This window comes from Thamnophis sirtalis, unplaced genomic scaffold, assembly GCF_051295495.1.
Source record: "Thamnophis sirtalis isolate CommonGarterSnake01/CBP01778 unplaced genomic scaffold, rThaSir2_p1.2 scaffold_12, whole genome shotgun sequence".
NCBI lineage: Eukaryota > Metazoa > Chordata > Lepidosauria > Squamata > Natricidae > Thamnophis > Thamnophis sirtalis.
The window spans coordinates 61,803,969-61,824,577 of record NW_028261392.1 but is presented as its reverse complement, the minus strand read 5'-3'; the positions used below and the strand labels follow the sequence as shown (position 1 = coordinate 61,824,577).

Here is a 20,609-nt window from a genome sequence, read left to right as displayed (position 1 = left end):
GGCATTTCCCGGAGGTAAAAAAAGGCCGAAATAAACCAGAATATAGGAAACGGAAGAGAGAGAACAAAAAGAAACAAACAAACGAAGAAAAAGACAAACAGGAAAAGAACAGGAAACCCATTAATCAATGCAAATCATACATGACAGCTTGTGCTGATGTGGATTTATAGCACCCCTCACACAGACCCAGGAACGCCACCAAAAAAACGAACCCCCTGCCTTTCCATTTCTCTGTGGATGTTTTTACAACTGCAGTTCGTGCCCCTTGTAATTCCCAGGGCTTGTGTGCAAGTGTTATAAATCAAGATACACGAAAGGTGGTGGCTTGGAACATGGTGGTGGCATACCTCGGTGAAGTGGCATGGCTTCCCTCCATGCAAGAAGGAAGCAGCATCTTGCATAGGAGGGGAAGTCCACTGCGGTCACTTCTCAAAGGGATGTGTCTCGTTTGCTTCCATCCAGAGCTAGGATGGAGCATGGTTCCCACCATGCAAAAGGCATGCCAAGTGTGTAAGAAAAGAAAATGCAGGAAGAAAGTTTGACATGCCATGCTCTCCAGCCCTCCTCCCATTTCCTCCCACATGCGAATCGAAGTTTCACCCAGTTGGAGTTTAAAGAGTCTTGACAGAGGCAGCTGTGTTGCCTTAAGGCTTCGGTTGAGTTGGTTGGTATTCCCTGTTCTCTGGTTCTGTATTCAGCCCTCTCTCTACTCAGTATAAAAGGAGGTCAGATTAAAATCATAATCTCTTGCCTTGGAAGCTTCATTGTGAATCTTTATAGCAATAGCAATAGCAGTTAGACTTATATACCGCTTCATAGGGCTTTCAGCCCTCTCTAAGCGGTTTACAGAGTCAGCATATCGCCCCCAACAATCCGGGTCCTCATTTTACCCACCTCGGAAGGATGGAAGGCTGAGTCAACCCTGAGCCGGTGAGATTTGAACAGCCGAACTGCCGAACTAGCAGTCAGCTGAAGTAGCCTGCAGTACTGCACTCTAACCACTGCGCCACCTCGGCTCTTTATGCTAAGCGTGGGGAATATTGTGGAAAAGGATAAAGGGTTTCCTCTATTCTTTCCAAGAAGGGAAACACAATATACGAAGTATGATGTAAGGAAAGTAAAGACTTGCATGGGTTCCAGTAAAAATAGATTCTGATGCCATACACTGACTATTAAACAATATCAGATGTTTTTTCAGCTCTTTTTAGGTGAAAGATATGATGACTTACGTTTAGTATTTGTTCAGCTCTTGTATTACTTTTAAGACTCACTAACACAGAGGCATCACTGTTAAAGCAACAAGTTTGGCATTTAATTGCTCCTATTTTTGATAAAACGTGTAATAATTTAATAATAATTGTGTTTCCCATTCAACTCAAAATTGTCCATTTCCTATTACTTCCTTCAATTTTTACTTAACATTTCTAGGTTACTAAATGCAGTCAAATTGGCTTATTTATACGTAGTTATTAAAATGCATTAAAATACACGAGGAAGGTCTGATTGAGTTGCTTTTTATTTCCAGAAAAAAATGCCCTTAAAATGCCTCCAAAATATCTCTCTTCACAACTGAGTTTGAATTTTTAAATTTTTCCCTCCATTGTAAGTTTGGTAATTTTTGTAGTGAAACATTTCAAAACAAGAACTGTATGTAATTTTCTAGAGAAACAAATTGTAGCCAAGAGATCTTGTAGTAGCATCTTTAAGAAAGAGAAGAGTATAAATTTTTAAAAAAATGTGAAAATGGGTGTGGCTTGCACAGAAGAAAGAAAAAAAAGCTTTAAAAAAACCTGTCTCTAACAATATGGACTGCCTCAAAACTGAAAGTGATTTAGAGGTGGATTTAAAAATTACAGCCTACAAGAAAGGCATAAGAATAATAGATTTACAAATGAAATTGAATGATTTAAAAATTAAAAAAAACTATATACAAACAATAAATGAGAGGAGCAATGTGGATTATTTTTTAATACTGGATTTACAGAAGAGAAATGCTGAAGTTGCCATGGTGGAATTAAAAAAGGGAGCCTGATGATGACAAGAATTTTGAGAGAAGAGACAAAGAGAGTATGAAAAGGCAGATTTAGAACTTTCCGTGAGGAATTGAAAGACTGTTGGGAGGAACAAAACAGAATACAGAATTGGTTTACCTGATCTAGGTTAAAATATTTTAATGGGTAGCTATTACAGGTGTTATTTAATCATTTTTTATTGGAAATAGATTGGAATTATAACAAGGCTCGACTTTGATTATTTGAAGGGAGGAAACAAGGTGGATCTGTTTAAATGGAAAGGAAGAATTCAAATTGGGTGTAAGATATAATTTGTAATAATTATATTATTTCTGATAACCTTTGGTGATGAATATGATGAAATGAGGCTGGAGAGATAGAATTATAGAGAATGGGGTAAAGTATGGAATGAAGAAGAGGGTTTGGGTTGTATTATAAAATATAGTAATAAGTCGTTAACATTGATTATACTTCCTTTTCCTATTTTTATATCTTTCCTTTATTTTCCTTTTTGTGCACTTTTAAATATTCTTAAGCATCAGAGAGGCTTACAAAACAGATCTGTTTTAACTTACTGAGCAAAGGTTAACATGCTATGGATTAAACTTGAAAAATAAGCTTTTCAATATCAGGCCAAAAAAACCCTAAAATATAAATATGACTTTATAATAGTAAAAGAAGATAATTATCATGTCAACGGAGTTAATTCTGTATCTACTCAATTTGTGAATTTCAGGTATATTAAGCAGGACATAATCACATACAATTATTAGCACCATTGTTTTCACTAATAGTTTGCACAAGTATACTTTAGCTAGCCACTAATAATATGAAAAAAGATAAATCTGAATGGGGAAAAAAAATCCACAGCAAGACTTCCTGGAAGTGACTTTTCCACATAATCCCTATCATTAGGGATTCTCTTTTAAGTTAATGGCTGTTTGCCTAGGCAAAAGATTAAAAACAATATTTCCAAATCACTTGATATGTAGGTGCCTAAGGAGGTAGAGATATATTTATAAATAAAGATAATTTTAAAACTTAATTGTTTGCTTCCCAGAGCTTTTGGGACTGAATGTCCTTTGGGAATGACATACAAATAAAGTAATATCATAAAATAAAAATAAAATAAATTGAGGAAATGTTTGATATAGAAGAAAGTCAGCTAGTTCTCAAAACCAAATAATACACGTTTCCTAAGTAAAGATGTTGGTAGATTTTTCATTTGCCTAGACTCTTTCCATATAAAAGGACAAACACTTGTTATTTATAACGTGGCATAGCATAATCAACATGGCACAGTTAGAAATATTAAAATCAGCATGGGACGTAAATCTAGTAGTTAATATTTTAGTGTGTTGTAATTAATTTTTCTGTTCAAAGTAATCATAAAGATAGCTAATTTTATTTTGTGTTTGTGTGTAAACTGATAATTGATGATGATGGGAAAAACAAATACAAAGTTTGTTAAAAACAAAAATAAGAAAAAAATCCAAATGCTGGTAAAATTTTAGCATAGTTCTGATGCTGACTGCACAGTAAAAAAATGAGTTACAGGAAATTGTCCAAAAGCCTTCAGTTGTCTTGATTTATCTGGGCAAGTAATCAAATTCAGGGAAGTTTTCTTTTTTTGCAAGTCAGTGTGAGGTTAGGGAGGGGGACGACGACGGCCAAGCTCTGTAGGAGAGGCAAAAGATTATGTGAACTTAATTTGCTCATGGTTCCTTAATTACGCTATGCTATTACTGAGAAATGGGGACAGTCCTCTATTTCCAAAGTTAATTTGGAAGATTCTCTGTGGGTATGTTCACTGCTCCTTGTGGTGTTCACTATGGAAGATAATTAGTATGTTTTAATCCTTTCTAAAGAAAAACTGAACAAGTATACTTCAAAAGGGCAACATCTCATCTCTGGCTATGAAAAGTTCAGAAAGTGTTTAAGATCCAGAAATTCAGAGTGCTTTATTTACATTGCAATTTTCTCACATATTCATGGATCCTTAGGGGGCTGGGGGAGAAGAAACAATATATTATATAATAGTTTTTAGGAACTGTTCAGCTGAAAGCACTTTTACTTGGAAAGAGAGCGTGAGGAAGGAATTTTTTTGTGTGGAATCTGAATAGTTATTTTTATCTAGCGGCTGTACAACATTTTTCTTGGTGAAACTTTGGGCAGGCAAACAATGAAGGATCATGAAGGATGGACCTAAAGAACTATATTATGAAAATGGTGCCGAAATACTTAGGATTTCTTGGCTGGGAAAAATCTCATAGAAACACCTCTTCAATTAGAAGAAAGCAGAAGTTCATTCTTTTTAATTGGACTTTTGCAAGTGCCAAATTCACCTATGAATTTGACACAGATTTATTAGTAAACTTTGAATTCTAAATGACCTTATCATGAATAGAAGATAGTGTTTCATAACCATCTTTGGCCCTTGTCAGTACTGATGATCAAAAGGAGACCAGCAAGAAGAAAAGAACGACTATTAATTAAACAAAGCTGTAAATTGTTAGTCATTTGCCATAGAGATTAATGATCGATATATATATATATTCATACACATACATGTATTTGAATTTACTACAGTTGATATAAGTAGGGTTTATTTTTTCTTAATATCAATACCGTATAGACATATTTAATTGTGCATATCCATGTGTTTGTACAGAATTAACACTCATAAAATAGGTATAAGAAGATTAATGCCTTCACATAAACATTATTCACATTATTATTTTTTAAGTGATCTCACAATAGAACACTAAACCTATCTCTGAGCTACTGAGCTGTACTGAAGACAGACTACTTTTCCATACAAAAATATTTTTCATTCCTAAAATTAAAAAGTTTGTTGATTGCTCTAACTTTCCCCTTGACATGCTATTTTCTTATTAATTGAGGGGCTTTATTAAGTTAAACGCAAATACCAGATGAATTCCTGCCCACCATATCAAGTGTCATTTTCTGGCATACACTTTTCATATAAGTTAAGATCAGTGGTGGGTTTCAAAAATTGTTGGAACCTACTCTGTGGGTGTGGCCTCCTTTGTGGGAGTGGCTTGCCGTCCATGTGACCGGATGGGAGTGGCTTCCTGCCCATGTGACCGGATATGAAATTATGAATTAGTACTTAGGTCGGTCCAAGTAGCTATTCAGAAACTTTGGCATTGAAGCATGCAAGTCTTAAAGCTGTCAAGTTACAAGATCCTTGCCAGCGGTGGGTTTCAAAAATTTTTGGAACCTCTTCTGTAGGTGTGGCCTGCTTTCCGGATCCACTGGTGGAACCTCTTCTAACCGGTTCGGTAGATTTGACGAACCGGTTCTACCGAATAGGTGCGAACTGGTAGGAACCCACCGCTGGTTAAGATGCTTAAAGCTATTTGCACTATTTCTTAAGTACAGGCAGAATGTTATTCTGAATGAATGGATCTTCCATGCCCAACAGTGTAATACCTTTAAAATTAAGTCTCTGCGCACAACTGGTGAGCTTTGTTTATTTCTTACCACACCTGATTTGATTTTAGTTTTAAATTAAAATTAAATTATTTGTTCCCTACTTTCGCTCCCAAGTTAGTGAAAGCTAAATAAAATGCCCCTTTCAAATGAAAAATGTAGGTCGTGAAAGGGGGATCCGAAAACAATGGTTCCAAAGACTTCTCTATGCAACGGGAGACACTCTAAGAAACCCCAGAGTTGTTCATTCAAGATGAGAATGAATGTGTCAGCTTCTGCTTTGCTATCGCTTCAGCTGCCATGAAACGGGGAGGGAGGGCATGGTATTTGGGAGGGGTTACTCATTGTGCTGGTGGAAGTTTCTGGAGTCTACCGATTGATTGGACTACGCATGCGTGGGTGTTTCCCGCCAGCTCTAACAGCACTAACTAATGGAGAGGAGCTGACAGAATGTGTAATTTCACCTCTGCCCTGAAATCCATCTCCTGATCTTTTTCCAGTTCTAACAGCTGCTGGTTCTGAGAAGGTTCGGATCTCTTTAAACTCGAGGGAAAAAACAAGTCGGGATTCCCGCGTGAGGTAAAAAGAGCGTGAAGTACGATCGAGAGGAGGAGAGCGGGATTTAATGGGTTGTTCCCTACGGCCAGGTTGTGGCTGGGGGTGGTGGTGAGGCAAACCTTGCATGCCACTCTGCAGGGGCATTTCTCTCCCAGGCCCAGAGGAGGCGAGATCACCCGTACTAATTTGTACATATCCTTATACAGGATCCTGCCACTGGAAAGGAAGCACAGGCGGGTTAATAGGCCCAGTCAGGAAACAGGAAAGAAGAACTGTGTGAATCTGGTAACGCCGGAGGATGTGCACTGCTCTTTTTTCCAGGAGGGGATTTGTATTTTGTATTTGTATTTGTTTATTATTTATAGGCCGCCCTTTTCCCTAAGGGGACTCAGGGCGGCTTACAATTTATGGGGAGGGGGATACAAGACAAGACATGAGACAGTACATAAGTAAAAGTAGAACACAACATTCATTCATCATTCGGGTGAGGGCGGATTAAAATCTTTATCCCCAGGCCTGACGGGATAGCCAGGTCTTGAGGGCTGTGCGGAAGGTCTGGACGGTGGTGAGGGTACGAATCTCCACGGGGAGATCGTTCCAAAGGGTCGGAGCTACTACTGAAAAGGCTCTCCTCCGCGTAGTTGCCAGTCGACACTGACTGGCGGATGGAACTCGGAGGAGGCCTAATCTGTGTGATCTGATAGGTCGTAGGGAGGTAATTGGCAGGAGGCGGTCTCTCAAGTACTCAGATCCACTACCATGGAGGGCTTTATGGGTGGTAAGTAGCACCTTGAAGCGCACCCGGAGATCAACAGGTAGCCAGCGCAGCTCGCGGAGGATAGGTGTTATGTGGGTGAACCGCGGTGCGCCCACAATCACTCGCGCGGCCGTATTCTGGACTAGCTGAAGTCGCCGGATGCTCTTCAAGGGCAGCCCCATGTAGAGCACGTTGCAGTATTCCAGATTGAAGGAAGGCTCTGCACAATCACCTCCTTTGAAGATATTTATTTGTTTGTTTATTTATTTAATTATTTAATTAGTTTGTATGCCGCCCACTCTCGAGAGACTCAGGGCGGCTTACAAATAAGAAAGGGAAGGGGAGGACATACAAAAAAACAAGACAACATTAAAAAGTCCGCAACATTCAGAAACTTAGAATGGGGGCTGGACAAAATCAACAGCCCCAGGCCTGCCTGGGTGCTGGAGTAGTAAGGTTTTTAGGCTACTGTACCGCTGTGTGTTTATGCCAGATAGTTAGCATATCCAGTCTTTCTTAAAGTAGATCTCCCCAAAATTCCTCATCTGTGAAATTTGAAGAGTTGGCCATTTATATGGATAAAGAGGATGAAAGCTTTCTGTTTACTGTTTTCTGTTTACTGTTTATTAGGATTTGTATGCCGCCCACTCTCGAGAGACTCAGGGCGGCTTACAGATAAACAAGGAGGGGGAACATATAAAAATTAAAAAGAACAGACATTAAAAATTACACAACATTCATGTAGTTTAGGATGGGGCTGGATGAAATCAAATCAGCCCCAGGTCTGCCGGAACAGCCAGGTCTTAATCGCTTTGCGGAAGGCCAGAAGGGTAGTAAGGGTCCGGATCTCCACGGGGAGATCGTTCCAGAGGGCCGGAGCAGCAACAGAGAAGGACCTCCCCCGGGGGGTCGCCAGCCAACATTGACCGGCAGATTGAATCTGGAGGAGGCCTAATCTGTGCGATCTTATAGGCCTCTGGGAGGTAACTGGCAGGAGGCGGTCTCTCAAGTACCCAGGTCCGATACCATGTAGGGCTTTAAGAGTAACGACAATATAGCTATTATTTTCTCTACCGTGTTCCCACGGAGGAATTTTCCATCACCAAGAAAGGAGCATATGGCCTGATTTACAATGGAACGATCAAACTCAAGTTTTATTCCATTTTTTAAAAAAAGCAGAATAAATGGTTTTGCACGATCAACTATTCATATCAAGTAGATAAATGGTGTTATTGTATACAACGTTTCAAGCCAGAGGGGGTTTCCCCACCACCACCAAATCCTGTCTCCCCACTTTGTCTTAGCAATAGCAATAGCAGTTAGACTTATATACCGCTTCATAGGGCTTTCAACCCTCTCTAAGCGGTTTACAGAGTTGTTGCCCCCCAACAACAATCCGGGTCCTCATTTTACCCACCTCGGAAGGATGGAAGGCTGAGTCAACCTTTGAGCCGGTGTAATTTGAACAGCCGAACTGCAGAACTGCAGTCAGCTGAAGTGGCCTGCAGTGCTGCACTCTAACCACTGCGCCACCTCGGCTCTTTCTTTTCACAGTGGTGATCCACCTGTACTGTGAATTCAATTTCACCTAGGATAAACAGGTGCTCCAAAGCTATATTAATAGCATGTCAGGAGATGATTAGATCAGTGTTTCTCAACCTTGGCAACTTGAAGATGTCCGGACTTCAACTCCCAGAATTCCCCAGCCAGCGAATGCTGGCTGGGGAATTCTGGGAGTTGAAGTCCGGACATCTTCAAGTTGCCAAGGTTGAGAAACACTGGATTAGACTACAGTGTTTTCTTTTGATATCCCAGCTTGTTTTTTTGTCTCTGAAAATTTAGTTGTATCAGCCAGAGATAATTTCTTTCGGTCACCACAGTCTAGCAGTGGAAGGGCAGAAGGTAAAAACTCTTGCAGTTATAATGATCAGTTTAATTTAGAATGATAATTATACTGTAGGCAGTATTTTAGACAGAATTGTAGGTATTATTTTTTTTAATGTAATGATAAAGTGCAAAAGGAGAAAAGGAATTCTTCATAATCTTATTTTTTCACGGCAAGGTTTTTTGAAAAAACTTCAGCCTTAGACAAATAAGACAAATTTAGTGCGCTAGTTATAAAAATAACTATAGAAAGGAGGAAAAGGGGAAAATAAGATAAGTAGGAAAAAATGTTATGTTCTTATTTAAATCCTAAATAATTTTTTCCACAAACTGGCTTTCTTCACTTCTATGAGACTGAACTCAGAACCGACAGTCACAATGGCTTTTAGCTACAAAGGGCATTGCTTGACCTTTCGAGAAAATGACATGAATTTCCTTGCTACAGATGAGTTATTAAGTCAGGGCTACAAAATTAATGCCTGCTTCTAAGAGCAGAAACAAGTTCAGGGGAGTAGCCACGTGAACTGTGCGCTCATCTTAAAGGCCAACATATTTATCGTGCAAATCTTTCAGAAGGCAGAGGTTTCATTAATTTCGAAGAGTGGATTCACAGAAAACGATACATTCAGTTTTCAGATCCTAAGGTAAAGCAGATAATATCCATCGGATGAACTTCTAGGAGTCCCATATCTTCAGAAAAGTCATGAACATCATTTGGGAATTCTGGAATTAGGCAAATATATTGAATTGCCCCAAGGAAGATATAATGGGAAACAATATCTCCAAGGCACTCCTGAAATGTATGGTTAGTATGAGTGAAGGTTTTTAATAACACGGTGGTCATTTCACTTCTGACATAAATTATATGGGAAGATTTTTTTTTTCTTAAAACATTTTAGCACAAAAAGATAAAAGAGAACAAAATAAAAAAAAATGGGTGGGGGATTAAATGTTGGTAAAATCCTCTTTATGCATATATCTCAGATCTCAAGTTCCACAATGGCTCACAGGTATGTCCGTATGGTCGATATAGAAAAAAAGTCATTTGCTGCAGGAAAACTGCAATCCACAGAATATTTCATTGTCATGAAAAGATGCACAGCTGCTCTTATTTAAAAGAGCTCTTGCAAAACTGTGATGATAGAATAAAAACAATTACAAAGGTGTTGTGGCCCAGCAGGAGCCGTTGGAGCTGCCACCAGACTCCGACAGCGAGGGGTCCTATGAGTCGGCCCTGGAGGATGTGGAGGACCCTGGATAGGGTTCCGACTCTGAGCAGGGAGACTGGTTGGCCACCAGGTGGCACCTGAGCCTTGGATCAGTGGGGAGGAGACAAGGGCGAGTGATCCAGAAACCAACAGTGAGTTGTTCCGGGATGCACGCCATCGAAGAGCTACTCGGCGTCAAGAACAACTACGTAACTACAGGAGGTAATTACGCTCAGCTGATGGTCATTAGGCTCCTCTCCAGACTATAAAAAAGACTGCTTGTGCCACGCCCTTGTTGCAGAAGTCAAAGCTTGGACTAAAGAGAAACTAACTTGGCAGGCTGGATTGCTGCCAAGGTTTGTCAGACTTGCTGCCAAGGTCCTTATCTGTTTGTTTACTTGGCTTTCAGCCACTGAGAGTCTGGACTTGCTATTAAAGGACATTCTCATTAAGCGTGTCTCGGCTTTTGTTACTGGACAGAGGAGGGGGTCAGAACACAAAGGATATATACTTCTTTTTCATTAAAAAGTGGAAACTGGCTGAATTATTAATTTAAGTAAGATTATGAGGTTGTTTATGTGCAGATGGCCTTTGAATAAGAACATCTAGAAGCCGCAGGATGGAGAAGGGCATTTCCACTCTATTTGTACTTGATTTGGATATCACATCTAATCAGATTTTGTACAGAGCATTTAAAAAAAAACCAGATGTGCCTACGTACCATGCAGCTCTATCATATTCTGCCCAAATCCGGACAAATTCATCAAGATGATGGGGTCCCAAGATAGAAGAATCTCGAGTCAGATATTCAAAATTGTCCATAATGACAGCCACAAAGAGATTGAGCATCTGTGTATGAAGGAAACAAGAAGAATACATAACAAGGGGGAAAGGATGGCAACAGATCTATAAGTGGAGGACCAGCAAACGAGGAAGCACAAAAGAGAGCTGCAATGTAATTCTGCACATGATAGTGAGATTCTTTAATTGGGTTTACAGCTGCTTCCCTTGTAACATAACAGCTCTTTGAGAAATACTAAAGAATATCATGCCATCTTTTAAATTAACCTGGTGGAAACAATACAAAAACAATAAATCTGTAGAATAATGGAAAGAGGGAATCACCAAGAAGGAGCAGAAGAAGATGAAGGAGACGAAGTAGACGTATGCTAGTTCTGTGCCGCATTTCTCATTCTCATTCTGTCCAGATGTTGCGGTAGTGTCTGGCTCACAACCTTTCCCTTCGAGGCATGAAAGCATAATCTCCTGCCATGCCTCCCCGGTAGCACTTCTGTAAGAAAACAAATCCACCTTGTAGTTTATTACTATGTTCAATTTATTTATTTATTTATTTTATTTATTAGACTTATATACCGCTTCATAGGGCTTTCAGCCCTCTCTAAGCGGTTTACAATTTTTTTAGCAAGTTGAGTCAGCAACTTGCCCCCACAGTCCGGGTCCTCATTTCACCCACCTCGGAAGGATGGAAGGCTGAGTCAACCTTGAGCCGGTGAGATTTGAACCGCTGAAATGCAGATCGCAGTCAGCTGAAGTGGCCTGCAGTACTGCACCCTAACCACTGCGCCACCTCGGCTCTTATATCGTACTTATTTTCAATATCGTACTTATTTTCAGAAAGCCTCTGCTTAAGTCGCAACTCTTTTAAAAATAGATTTCAGTGCGTTTTAGGGAGTTTTTTTTTTTCAAAAAAATTATGGTTCTGACCCAGTCTTAGCAGAAGCAAGAAACAGACTCTTTGTCATGAAAACCCCCTCTTTCTTTATCTCTATTAATTGCATTCATCCACTGAAATATCCTGGCAAGAGTCCTGCAAGGTTTAGGTTTAGGTTTATTAGATTTATATGTCGCCCTTCTCCCAAGGACTCAGGGCGGCGTACAACATTAAAAGAAATGTATAATACAAAAATTAAAAAAAATTAAATAGAATATCCCAAACAAACCCACTTAGAATTGACAGTAACATTTTTTTAAAAAATTCGAATTAAAATTAACAATGATCAATAATTTATATTGTTTTGTTCAGGCCAGGCTGGTTTGCTGGAAAAGCCAACTTTTTAGGGCGCGTCGGAAGGACCGGAGGTCGGGGATTATACGAAGCTCCGGGGGCGGCTCTTCTTGTTAATCATACTGAATATACAACCTGGTATGAAGTGCTATATTTTGTTTGAAATTCAGTTATAACACTGAGGAGGACTTTTACACAATTTATGATTCAGTCCAGTCAGATCTAATTAATGACTTCTGCATCAAGTGAGGAGACAGAGTGGGGATTCCAATAGGAAAGCTTAAATTTCATTTTGGCAATGAACGGGTTGATCAAGTTGAAAGACTGGGATGACATTGTAGATGCATTGAAGGAAGAGGTGCTGTTGTATAATCTGCCTGATAATTAAACTAGAACAAAGACAGTAGTTTTGTTCATGAATCTCTCTGGAATTAAGCTGCCTATTAAGAGAGTTTTATCTGACTTCAGAACATGGAGGTTCTTTACAAAGATTTAAAAAAAAGATAGGAGAGACAGAAAATAAAAGTTGTGGCCCACTGAGCTGAAAACAATTAAAGTCTTAAGTTAAAGCCTACTAAATAGTTTGTAAAAGGGGAGAGTTTGAGTCCTTGGTTTGTAGCAAGCTGTGTAAAACTAGCTATGTGAGTATTGGCTCATTACCAGAAGCTTTTGAAATCTTAAGGGAGACAATTCTTTGCTTTATATCAAAGCGTGAATGGAACCCGTGAGAATATAAATGTAAATTTACCTAAACAGCAACATCAGAGAACCGAGGAAGCTGCGGAAATTGTTGTGGCGGTTAATGTGGCTTTCCTCATCTAGCTTGATGTTCCCAAACACCTGAAAACATAGAAATAAAATTATTAACTCTGACTTCATAAGACAAAAGCACAGCAATCACAGCATTGTGTGGAAAATGTACAGTGCTCTGGCCATTCTTTCATATTTCCAAAGTCTGTTGTTGATACCAGAACAAGGGGGAAAATACTGCTGGAATAAAACATTTTTCAAAATCGTGAAGAGAGTTAAAAGGATATTGGTTATAGTATGCCAACTCATCTCACTTTCTCCTTCGATAACCACAACGTATAGCATTTGTATTGAACCACAACAAATTTTATTTATTTATTTTTCCTTGAAAAAGGTTTTTATTTTCCATTTTTTCATTTTCATACACTCACATATATACTGTGCATAGCCGGATCCATACAACATTAAACAATAATCGCAGCAATTCCTCTTGTCAACAATACCCAAAAAAATAGAAACCCAATATACCTCTTCCCCTCTCCGTACACCTCTTTCTTCCACCTCCCTCCAACTTTCTATCTTCGAACCACAACAAATTTAAGGGATTCAGTATTTAGTCACCATACAGGCATTGTGAGTAATTAGCAGTAGCTTACCTGTTACATTGCATTTATTAATTTGACTTACACTTCACTTTTGATCAACAGTTCAAACCAACATATAGAACACTCATGTCAGGCCTGCAATTATATTCCTTTTAGAATTTTGGCCTGCCACACTTTCTCTTATTTCATTATGCTGTTTCATCAGTATAGTTGATGGGAAGGGGGAATAGACAGGAGTAGGATTGTGGAATGTGTTGTTGTCATTCTTTTCTAGAAGACCAAGGTCATCTTTTGTCTCCGCACTTTTACACCTGATCGGAAGCAGCTGGGTGGCGATGACAGCATGGAAGAAGAAGATTGGACCATGTGATGGATTTGTGGGTGTGGGGACAAGATCATGAGCTTTCAACTGGGTGGGAATCTGATGTAACATCCAGAATTGGGGTTACACAGTTGTGCTAAGATGTATGATTTATTAAATTGGAACTTTAAGGATCGTTTTGCCTTGGACTCTGATTTAATTCTACTTGATACTTGGAACACTGACAACTCACTTCTATATTTCCAGAAAGGAACCCCACTGTCAGATGAACTAATTCTACTCTATTGTAAGGTAAGAGTAGCACTGATGATGTTACCTAGTTTGGCTAAAGGAATGTCTGCAAGAAAACAAGCAAGCTCAGAGAGTACCAAGGACCTTTCATTTCAAACCCGAGCTACAAATATTATCCTTTATTGATATTGTAAGGTTGTATGAACAGAATCTTGCAAGACTGAAAGTACATTTCTCTCCATTGCCTTTACAGCCCAAGAAACTAGGGATTGTCCCTTCTGAGGTGTTTGCCATGCCCACATTTGTTCTGTGGGCTCAGCTGCCGCTTATCTGACCATTCCCATGGCAGTGGCTCTTTCATATCTCTCAAAGTCATTCCCACACACCACTGCAATATTTCATCACAGTAACAATTGTTTCAGATAAGTTGGTCTGAACGACAGCACGATTGCGTCAAACATGTCTCAGGATGAAATAGAACTTGTTACCGAGCCGAGGTGGCGCAGTGGTTGGGGTTCAGTACTGCAGGCCACTTTAGCTGACTGTGATCTGCAGTTCAGCGGTTCAAATCTCACCGGCTCAAGGTCGACTCAGCCTTCCATCCTTCTGAGGTGGGTGAAATGAGGACCCGGACTGTGGGGGCAAGTTGCTGACTCAATTTGCTAAAAAATTTGTAAACCGCTTAGAGAGGGCTGAAAGCCCTATGAAGCGGTATATAAATCTAATTAATCTAATTAACAAATCTCTATTCTTAACCTAATATTTTAACCCCTGTGTCATATACCAATGTTCCTGTAGTTTCACCTAAGATATAAGAGCAAATAGAAGAAGGTGTATTTGTTCCACCTACCAAAAACAAAGAATAAAAATAAAAATCTTATAGTGTTTTTATATACAAATCATCCATTGAATATGAGAGAGCATTGCTTCTTAGGGAAACTGAATTAGTTCATAATTTTTTTTTCATTTGAGAAGTCAGAACTGTGAGTAAAAAAAAAAAGATTCATAATTCATGCAATTTTTTTCTTCACAGTGTGGATTCTTTAGAAAGAACATTGATCGGTTAGAGCCGAGGTGGGTAGAGTGCAGTACTGCAGGCCACTTCAGCTGACTGCTATCTGCAGTTCAGCGGTTCAAATCTCACCGGCTCAGGGTTGACTCAGCCTTCCATCCTTCCGAGGTGGGTAAAATGAGGACCCAGATTGTTGGGGGCAATATGCTGACTCTGTAAACCGCTTAGAGAGGGCTGAAAGCCCTATGAAGCGGTATATAAGTCTAACTCCTATTGCTATTGCTATTGCTATCCTGTTACACATCAATATGGAATGCAACAATTCATATTCCTGAATATAAAATATTGCATTATTTTTTTCTTCAGATGCCAGTAGTTGTTAGATTATAAATAACCTACGTCAGCCTTCTCCAACCTGCGTACTTGACTATTTATTAACTGGGCAAATGGATCTCCTGCCTGAAAATGGGAGCTTAAGGTTAATGTAAGAGGAGGACTCAAGGTTTTGTTATTTTCGTGTTGGGTGGACGCAACATCCCCTAGATCTTTTAAATCCTTTGCTTACCTGCATCCCAATGATTGCATAAATGAAGAAGAGCATTGCAATGAGAAGGCAGACATAGGGGAGAGCCTGGAAAAGGCAAACCATAGAAAGTACTTTGTTATTACAGGCATAGTTATTTATATGCTTAAAACAGTAACATTCGTATGTACTTAAAGTAGTAACAAACAAGCGGTGGCAGAGAAGATAAGAATTTTCTGTCTAAACCAGTGTTTCTCAACCTTCGCAACTTGAAGATGTCTGGACTTCAACTCCCAGAATTCTTCAACTCCCAGAACTCCCCTGGCTGGGGAATTCTGGGAGTTGAAGTCCAGACATCTTCAAGTTGCCAAGGTTGAGAAACACTGGTCTAAACTAACTAAATGTTTTGTGAACCAAAGTGAAGCTAAGATGCTAAGTTTAAGAAATATGATAATAAAAAGATTGGCATCAATCCAGAGCAGAGTAACAGATGACTTAATTACAGTTTCTTTAACAAACATGCAAATGATCAGTGGGAGGTAATAAAAACTAGAAAAATACAGAGGCAATTAAAGCACTAAGTATATTTTTTTGCTCTATGTAAGTGCACAAAATAAGACAGAAGATTTAAGAGCTATTAAACAATAATATGCTCTCTTATGCCACTTGCAGATTGACAATTTTCATGATTACTATAATCTGGCAGCGTGGAGTCCTTTCACTTGAAAACCTATTTTTAAACCTAAACCTAGAAAAAATAAATTTGGCAATCGTATTTCTAACCTTAAATAGGCCTTGATTGATTTATGTACCATCAAGTCACTGTCAACTCTTCAGCAACCATATAGATAGATTTTCCTCCATCTATCCCTAATCTGGTCTTTCAGATCTTCTATTGCGTTTAAAGATCGCAATATAACTCTCAAAAAAACCCTGCTCCACGAATATGGCCAAGTAAATTTTGCAAGCCTCAGACTCCAGTGAGGCCCTCAGCGACTTCTGCATAAAGAACCGAGGAGGCGCAGTGGTTAGGGTGCAGTACTGCAGGCCACTTCAGCTGACTGCTATCTGCAGTTCAGCGGTTCAAATCTCACCGGCTCAAGGTTGACTCAGCCTTCCATCCTTCTGAGGTGGGTGAAATGAGGACCCAGACTGTGGGGGTGATATGCTGACTCGGTAAAACCGCTTAGAGAGGGCTGAAAGCCCTATGAAGCGGTATATAAGTCCAACTGCTATTGCTATTGCTATAAATGTTTAGACATTTTTACATATTGTGCGTAATAGATTTGATCTGACTCTGCAAAACATCCAAATGTAGGAAGGAATAAAATAAATTGGAAATCTGTAGAAGGATGCAACCAGACATATGGGAGACAGAGGAGTATAACAGGGATGAGAAAGGAAAAGCCAAGTTAGATAACCAAGAAAGAAGCAAAATGATCTGCACAAATATAAAGAAAGACCAAGTAACTCAGTTCTATCGCTAATGATGGTTCAGATTATTGTTTATTTGATCATTCCATGCTTGTTTCCCCACTAATTGTGGTTCAGCGCATTGTTTACTTCTCCATGAAGACTGGAAGATTGCCATCAACCTTTCCACATGGCATAGTTTTGGCCATAGTGAGCCATGATCTTTTGGTTTTAATATCCTTTCTTGTGGTTACAATATTGTATCTTACTAAGCTAGCTTTGAACTAGCTTAATAAGGAATATATGGTTTGTAGGTAATATGTTATAATTATTTATGGTTGTTGTTTTTAATTTGGGGCCTAAATTACTGGTTCTAAGTGTCTTCCTGCTCCCAATTGTTTTTTTAAACTATGCTGGTTTCTGCAATTGTTTGGTTGTCTTTAATCTAGATATTATCCCCTTACAATTATCAGTCGGTATGGAAAAAGATATCCTTAACAGGTGCAAGCCCTTAGCCAGTCTGGTAATTTCTCCAAAACTAAAAAGGATTATTTAGATGGGATATCCCAGAGTTGTAAATTAGACTGGAAAGATGAAAAAAAAAAAGGATGTTGGAAAAATTATTGCTAATTATTTTCAAATTACTGCCAATACCTGCTTGTTTGTTTGTTTGTTTGTTTGTTTGTTTGTTTGTTTGTTTATTTATTTATTTATTTATTTATTTGTTTGTTTGTTTGCCTTGTATGCCGCCCACTCCTGGAGGACTCCGGGCGGCTCACAAAAGACAAGGGAAAGGGGGGAAACGAGACAAAGACAACATATTAAAAACAAAACCAACATTCACAATTTCCGTGGAGGTAAATGCTTCTCAGCCTGCCCCCCCCCCCCCCCCGCCTGCTGGAACAGCCAGGACTTGGTGGCTTTGCGGAAGGCCGGGAGGGTAGTAAGGGTCCGGATCTCAACAGGGAGCTCGTTCCAGTGGAGACTGGCTTTATTTTATGGATGAATAATGCATATTTGGAGAGTGGCCAGGTTGTGACAGGTTATTTATTTATTATTCATTTATTACTTATTAATAAAATTTATAGGCCGCCCAATCCCAAAGGACTCTGGGCAGATTACAAAGAAAAAGAAGTTATGAAAGTGTTATATCTTAGCTTCTGAAAAGGTAAAAACTAATAATAAATGAATACTTTTTACTTTATATTTTTTTCCCCAAAAAAATCTAACCTCAATTTTTGTAGCACCTTTTGTTGCATAGGAAGAAGAAAAGAGAAATACGGAAAGGATGTATTGTTTGCTGTGATGGAAGAGGCTGAGGGAACCATGGAACAATGAATACTATTTTTAATAATGAAGTGGTAAAGACTCCAGATTGTTACAGCCACATGGAAGCGAAAGAATTGGCATAGGGGTTTTTTATCCTAAGTGAAAGCTGCATCCCACTGGGTTTGCAATATAAAACAAGCAATGGGGCTTTAGATTTGCTTTGGAAGAGGTGTTTAGAATGTGTGGGTGTGTGAAGTGAGCCTGTGACTCATCAAAGTAGCCATGTCTGTTTCCAGAATCACATAGCTGTTGCACATTCTGAAGCACCTCTTTTGAATCAAGCATACCACAGCCAGAGCAATTGCAGATATCCGAGAGGTGGGGACAATTAGCTGTAAGTCTTTTAAGCAGAGTTCCTCTCCCCCTGAATAACGGACTACATACATCAGTGGTGGGTTTCAAAAATTGTTTGAACCTACTCTGTGGGTGTGGCCTCCTTTGTGGGAGTGGCTTGCTGCCCATGTGACCGGATGGGAGTGGCTTGCTGCCCATGTGACCGGATATGAAGATGCCGACGACACTTGTCAGAACCACCTTAAATGACCTCACGCACAGCACTGGCATGCATAAGAATAGGATGTCAACTTGTTTTTTAAAAGGCATCTTTGGTTTGCGTTAAAACAACTTCAACACACGCAATGTTCTGATTGCACCACAAACGCAGTAGTCATCCTTCCCTTTCACAGAGGCACTGAGTTTTATAAATACGAGCATGATAGTGCAGAACAATCATATCCAAGGACCAGTGGTGGGTTTCAAAAAATTTTGGAACCTCTTCTGTAGGTGTGGCCTGCTTTCTGGGTCCACTGGTAGAACCTCTTCTAACCGGTTCGGTAGATTTGACGAACCGGTTCTACCGAATAGGTGCGAACTGGTAGGAACCCACCTCTGACATACATCCTTCTTAAAGTGATTGGGCCTTCTTAGGTATGTCTTGGTTGTGGCATAAAGGATGCTGGAGTAGTAAGGTTTTTAAGCTACTGTACCGCTATGTACTGTACCGCTATATGCCAGATAGTTAGAGTATCCAATCTTTCTTAAAGTAGATCTCCCAAAAATTCCTCATCTGTGAAATTTGAAGAGATGGCCATTTATATGGATAAAGAGGATGAAAGCTTGCTAACTCTTTCTGTTTGCTGTTTACTGTTTATTAGGATTTGTATGCCGCCCACTCTCGAGAGACTCAGGGCGGCTTACAGATAAACAGGGAGGGGGAACATATAAAAATTAAAAAGAACAGACATTAAAAATTACACAACATTCATGTAGTTTAGGATGGGGCTGGATGAAATCAAATCAGCCCCAGGCCTGCTGGAACAGCCAGGTCTTAATCGCTTTGCGGAAGGCTGGGAGGGTAGTAAGGGTCCGGATCTCCACGGGGAGATCGTTCCATAGGGCCGGAGTTGCTACAGAGAAGGCCCTTCCCCCGGGGAGTTGCCAGCCAACATTGACCGGCAGATGGAATCCAGAATCTGTGTTTTTGTGGATGATTGATGGTTTGACCTTAAGGCATCCATAATTGGCTAATATATCTGCTTGGATGTGCCCTGTAATTGTGTATGCAATGGTTGATGTTATTCATTGTCCTAAGCAATCCACTGACCTTGGAAGGAAGACAGGAGTTCAGCTTTTACCTTGAATGACTGCACAAAGGTCCAGAGCAGAATTCGAATGGTATACCCTTGGCGAAGGAGTTTGATGAGACGGGCAGCCCGGAACAACTTCAGAAAGCTCATGTTGAAGCTGCTGGTAACTGTCGGCTTAACACAATGCCAGAGAGAAGGAGGAAACAGTAAAATGAAAAAGAAAAAAAAGAAAAAAAAAGAAACATCATATGCAGTTCTCAGCCTTGATCTTCCACTAAAGAAGAGCGGTGGAGAAAGAGATTCACCTTACTATCCGTCAGGATAATCTCTGTAATACTGCCAATCACGGTGATGAAATCAAATATGTTCCAGGTGTCACGGAAATAATTCTGCAGAAAGAGGAACGTGCAGATTAAATTGCAGAATAACATAAGCATTGCTGTCATAGTATCTCTTGAAAATTTGCCATTGTTCAGACTAGATTCAGATACACAAAGAATAAGGGCAGCCTATCCTTGGTTATCTAATCTGAGGCCTCAGGACTTCCTAGCTCCTCCTTTTGATGTCCTAGAGCAGGTGTGTCAAACATAACGTATCATGACTTATTTCCCCTTTGCTAAACTGGGTGTGGCCAGAGTGTGACCCATCTGGCCCGCAGCTCGCGAGTTTGACACACCTGTCCTAGAGCAAAGGCTAAATAATGATAAAAAACCTGGAGCAGTGGTGGGTTTCGAACCTACTCTGTGGGTGTGGCCTCCTTTATGGGAGTGGCTTGCTGGCCATGTGACCTGGTGGGAGTGGCTTGTCGGCCATGTGTTCTCTCTCTCTCTCTCTCTCTCTCTCTCTCTCTCTCTCTCTCTCTCTCCTTCCTTTTGTCTCTCTGTCCCTTTTTCCTTTTTTTCTTTCGTCTCTCTCTAAATTTTTCTTTCTTTTCTTC

The 20,609-nt window shown here is 39.8% G+C and overlaps 1 protein-coding gene across 1 annotated transcript in view; it reads right to left on the bottom strand.

The window, feature by feature from the left end:
* CACNA1E (calcium voltage-gated channel subunit alpha1 E) overlaps positions 1 to 20,609 on the bottom strand; it is a 407,324-nt gene that overhangs the window by 42,280 nt on the left and 344,435 nt on the right. The window contains exons 33-38 of the mRNA XM_087726930.1: positions 19,978 to 20,061; positions 19,721 to 19,846; positions 15,387 to 15,452; positions 12,650 to 12,741; positions 11,001 to 11,166; positions 10,597 to 10,724 (exon numbers count right to left, since the gene is read on the bottom strand). Coding sequence (XP_087583056.1) covers positions 10,597 to 10,724; positions 11,001 to 11,166; positions 12,650 to 12,741; positions 15,387 to 15,452; positions 19,721 to 19,846; positions 19,978 to 20,061 — 662 coding nt within the window. The remainder of the gene's footprint in view (positions 1 to 10,596; positions 10,725 to 11,000; positions 11,167 to 12,649; positions 12,742 to 15,386; positions 15,453 to 19,720; positions 19,847 to 19,977; positions 20,062 to 20,609) is intronic.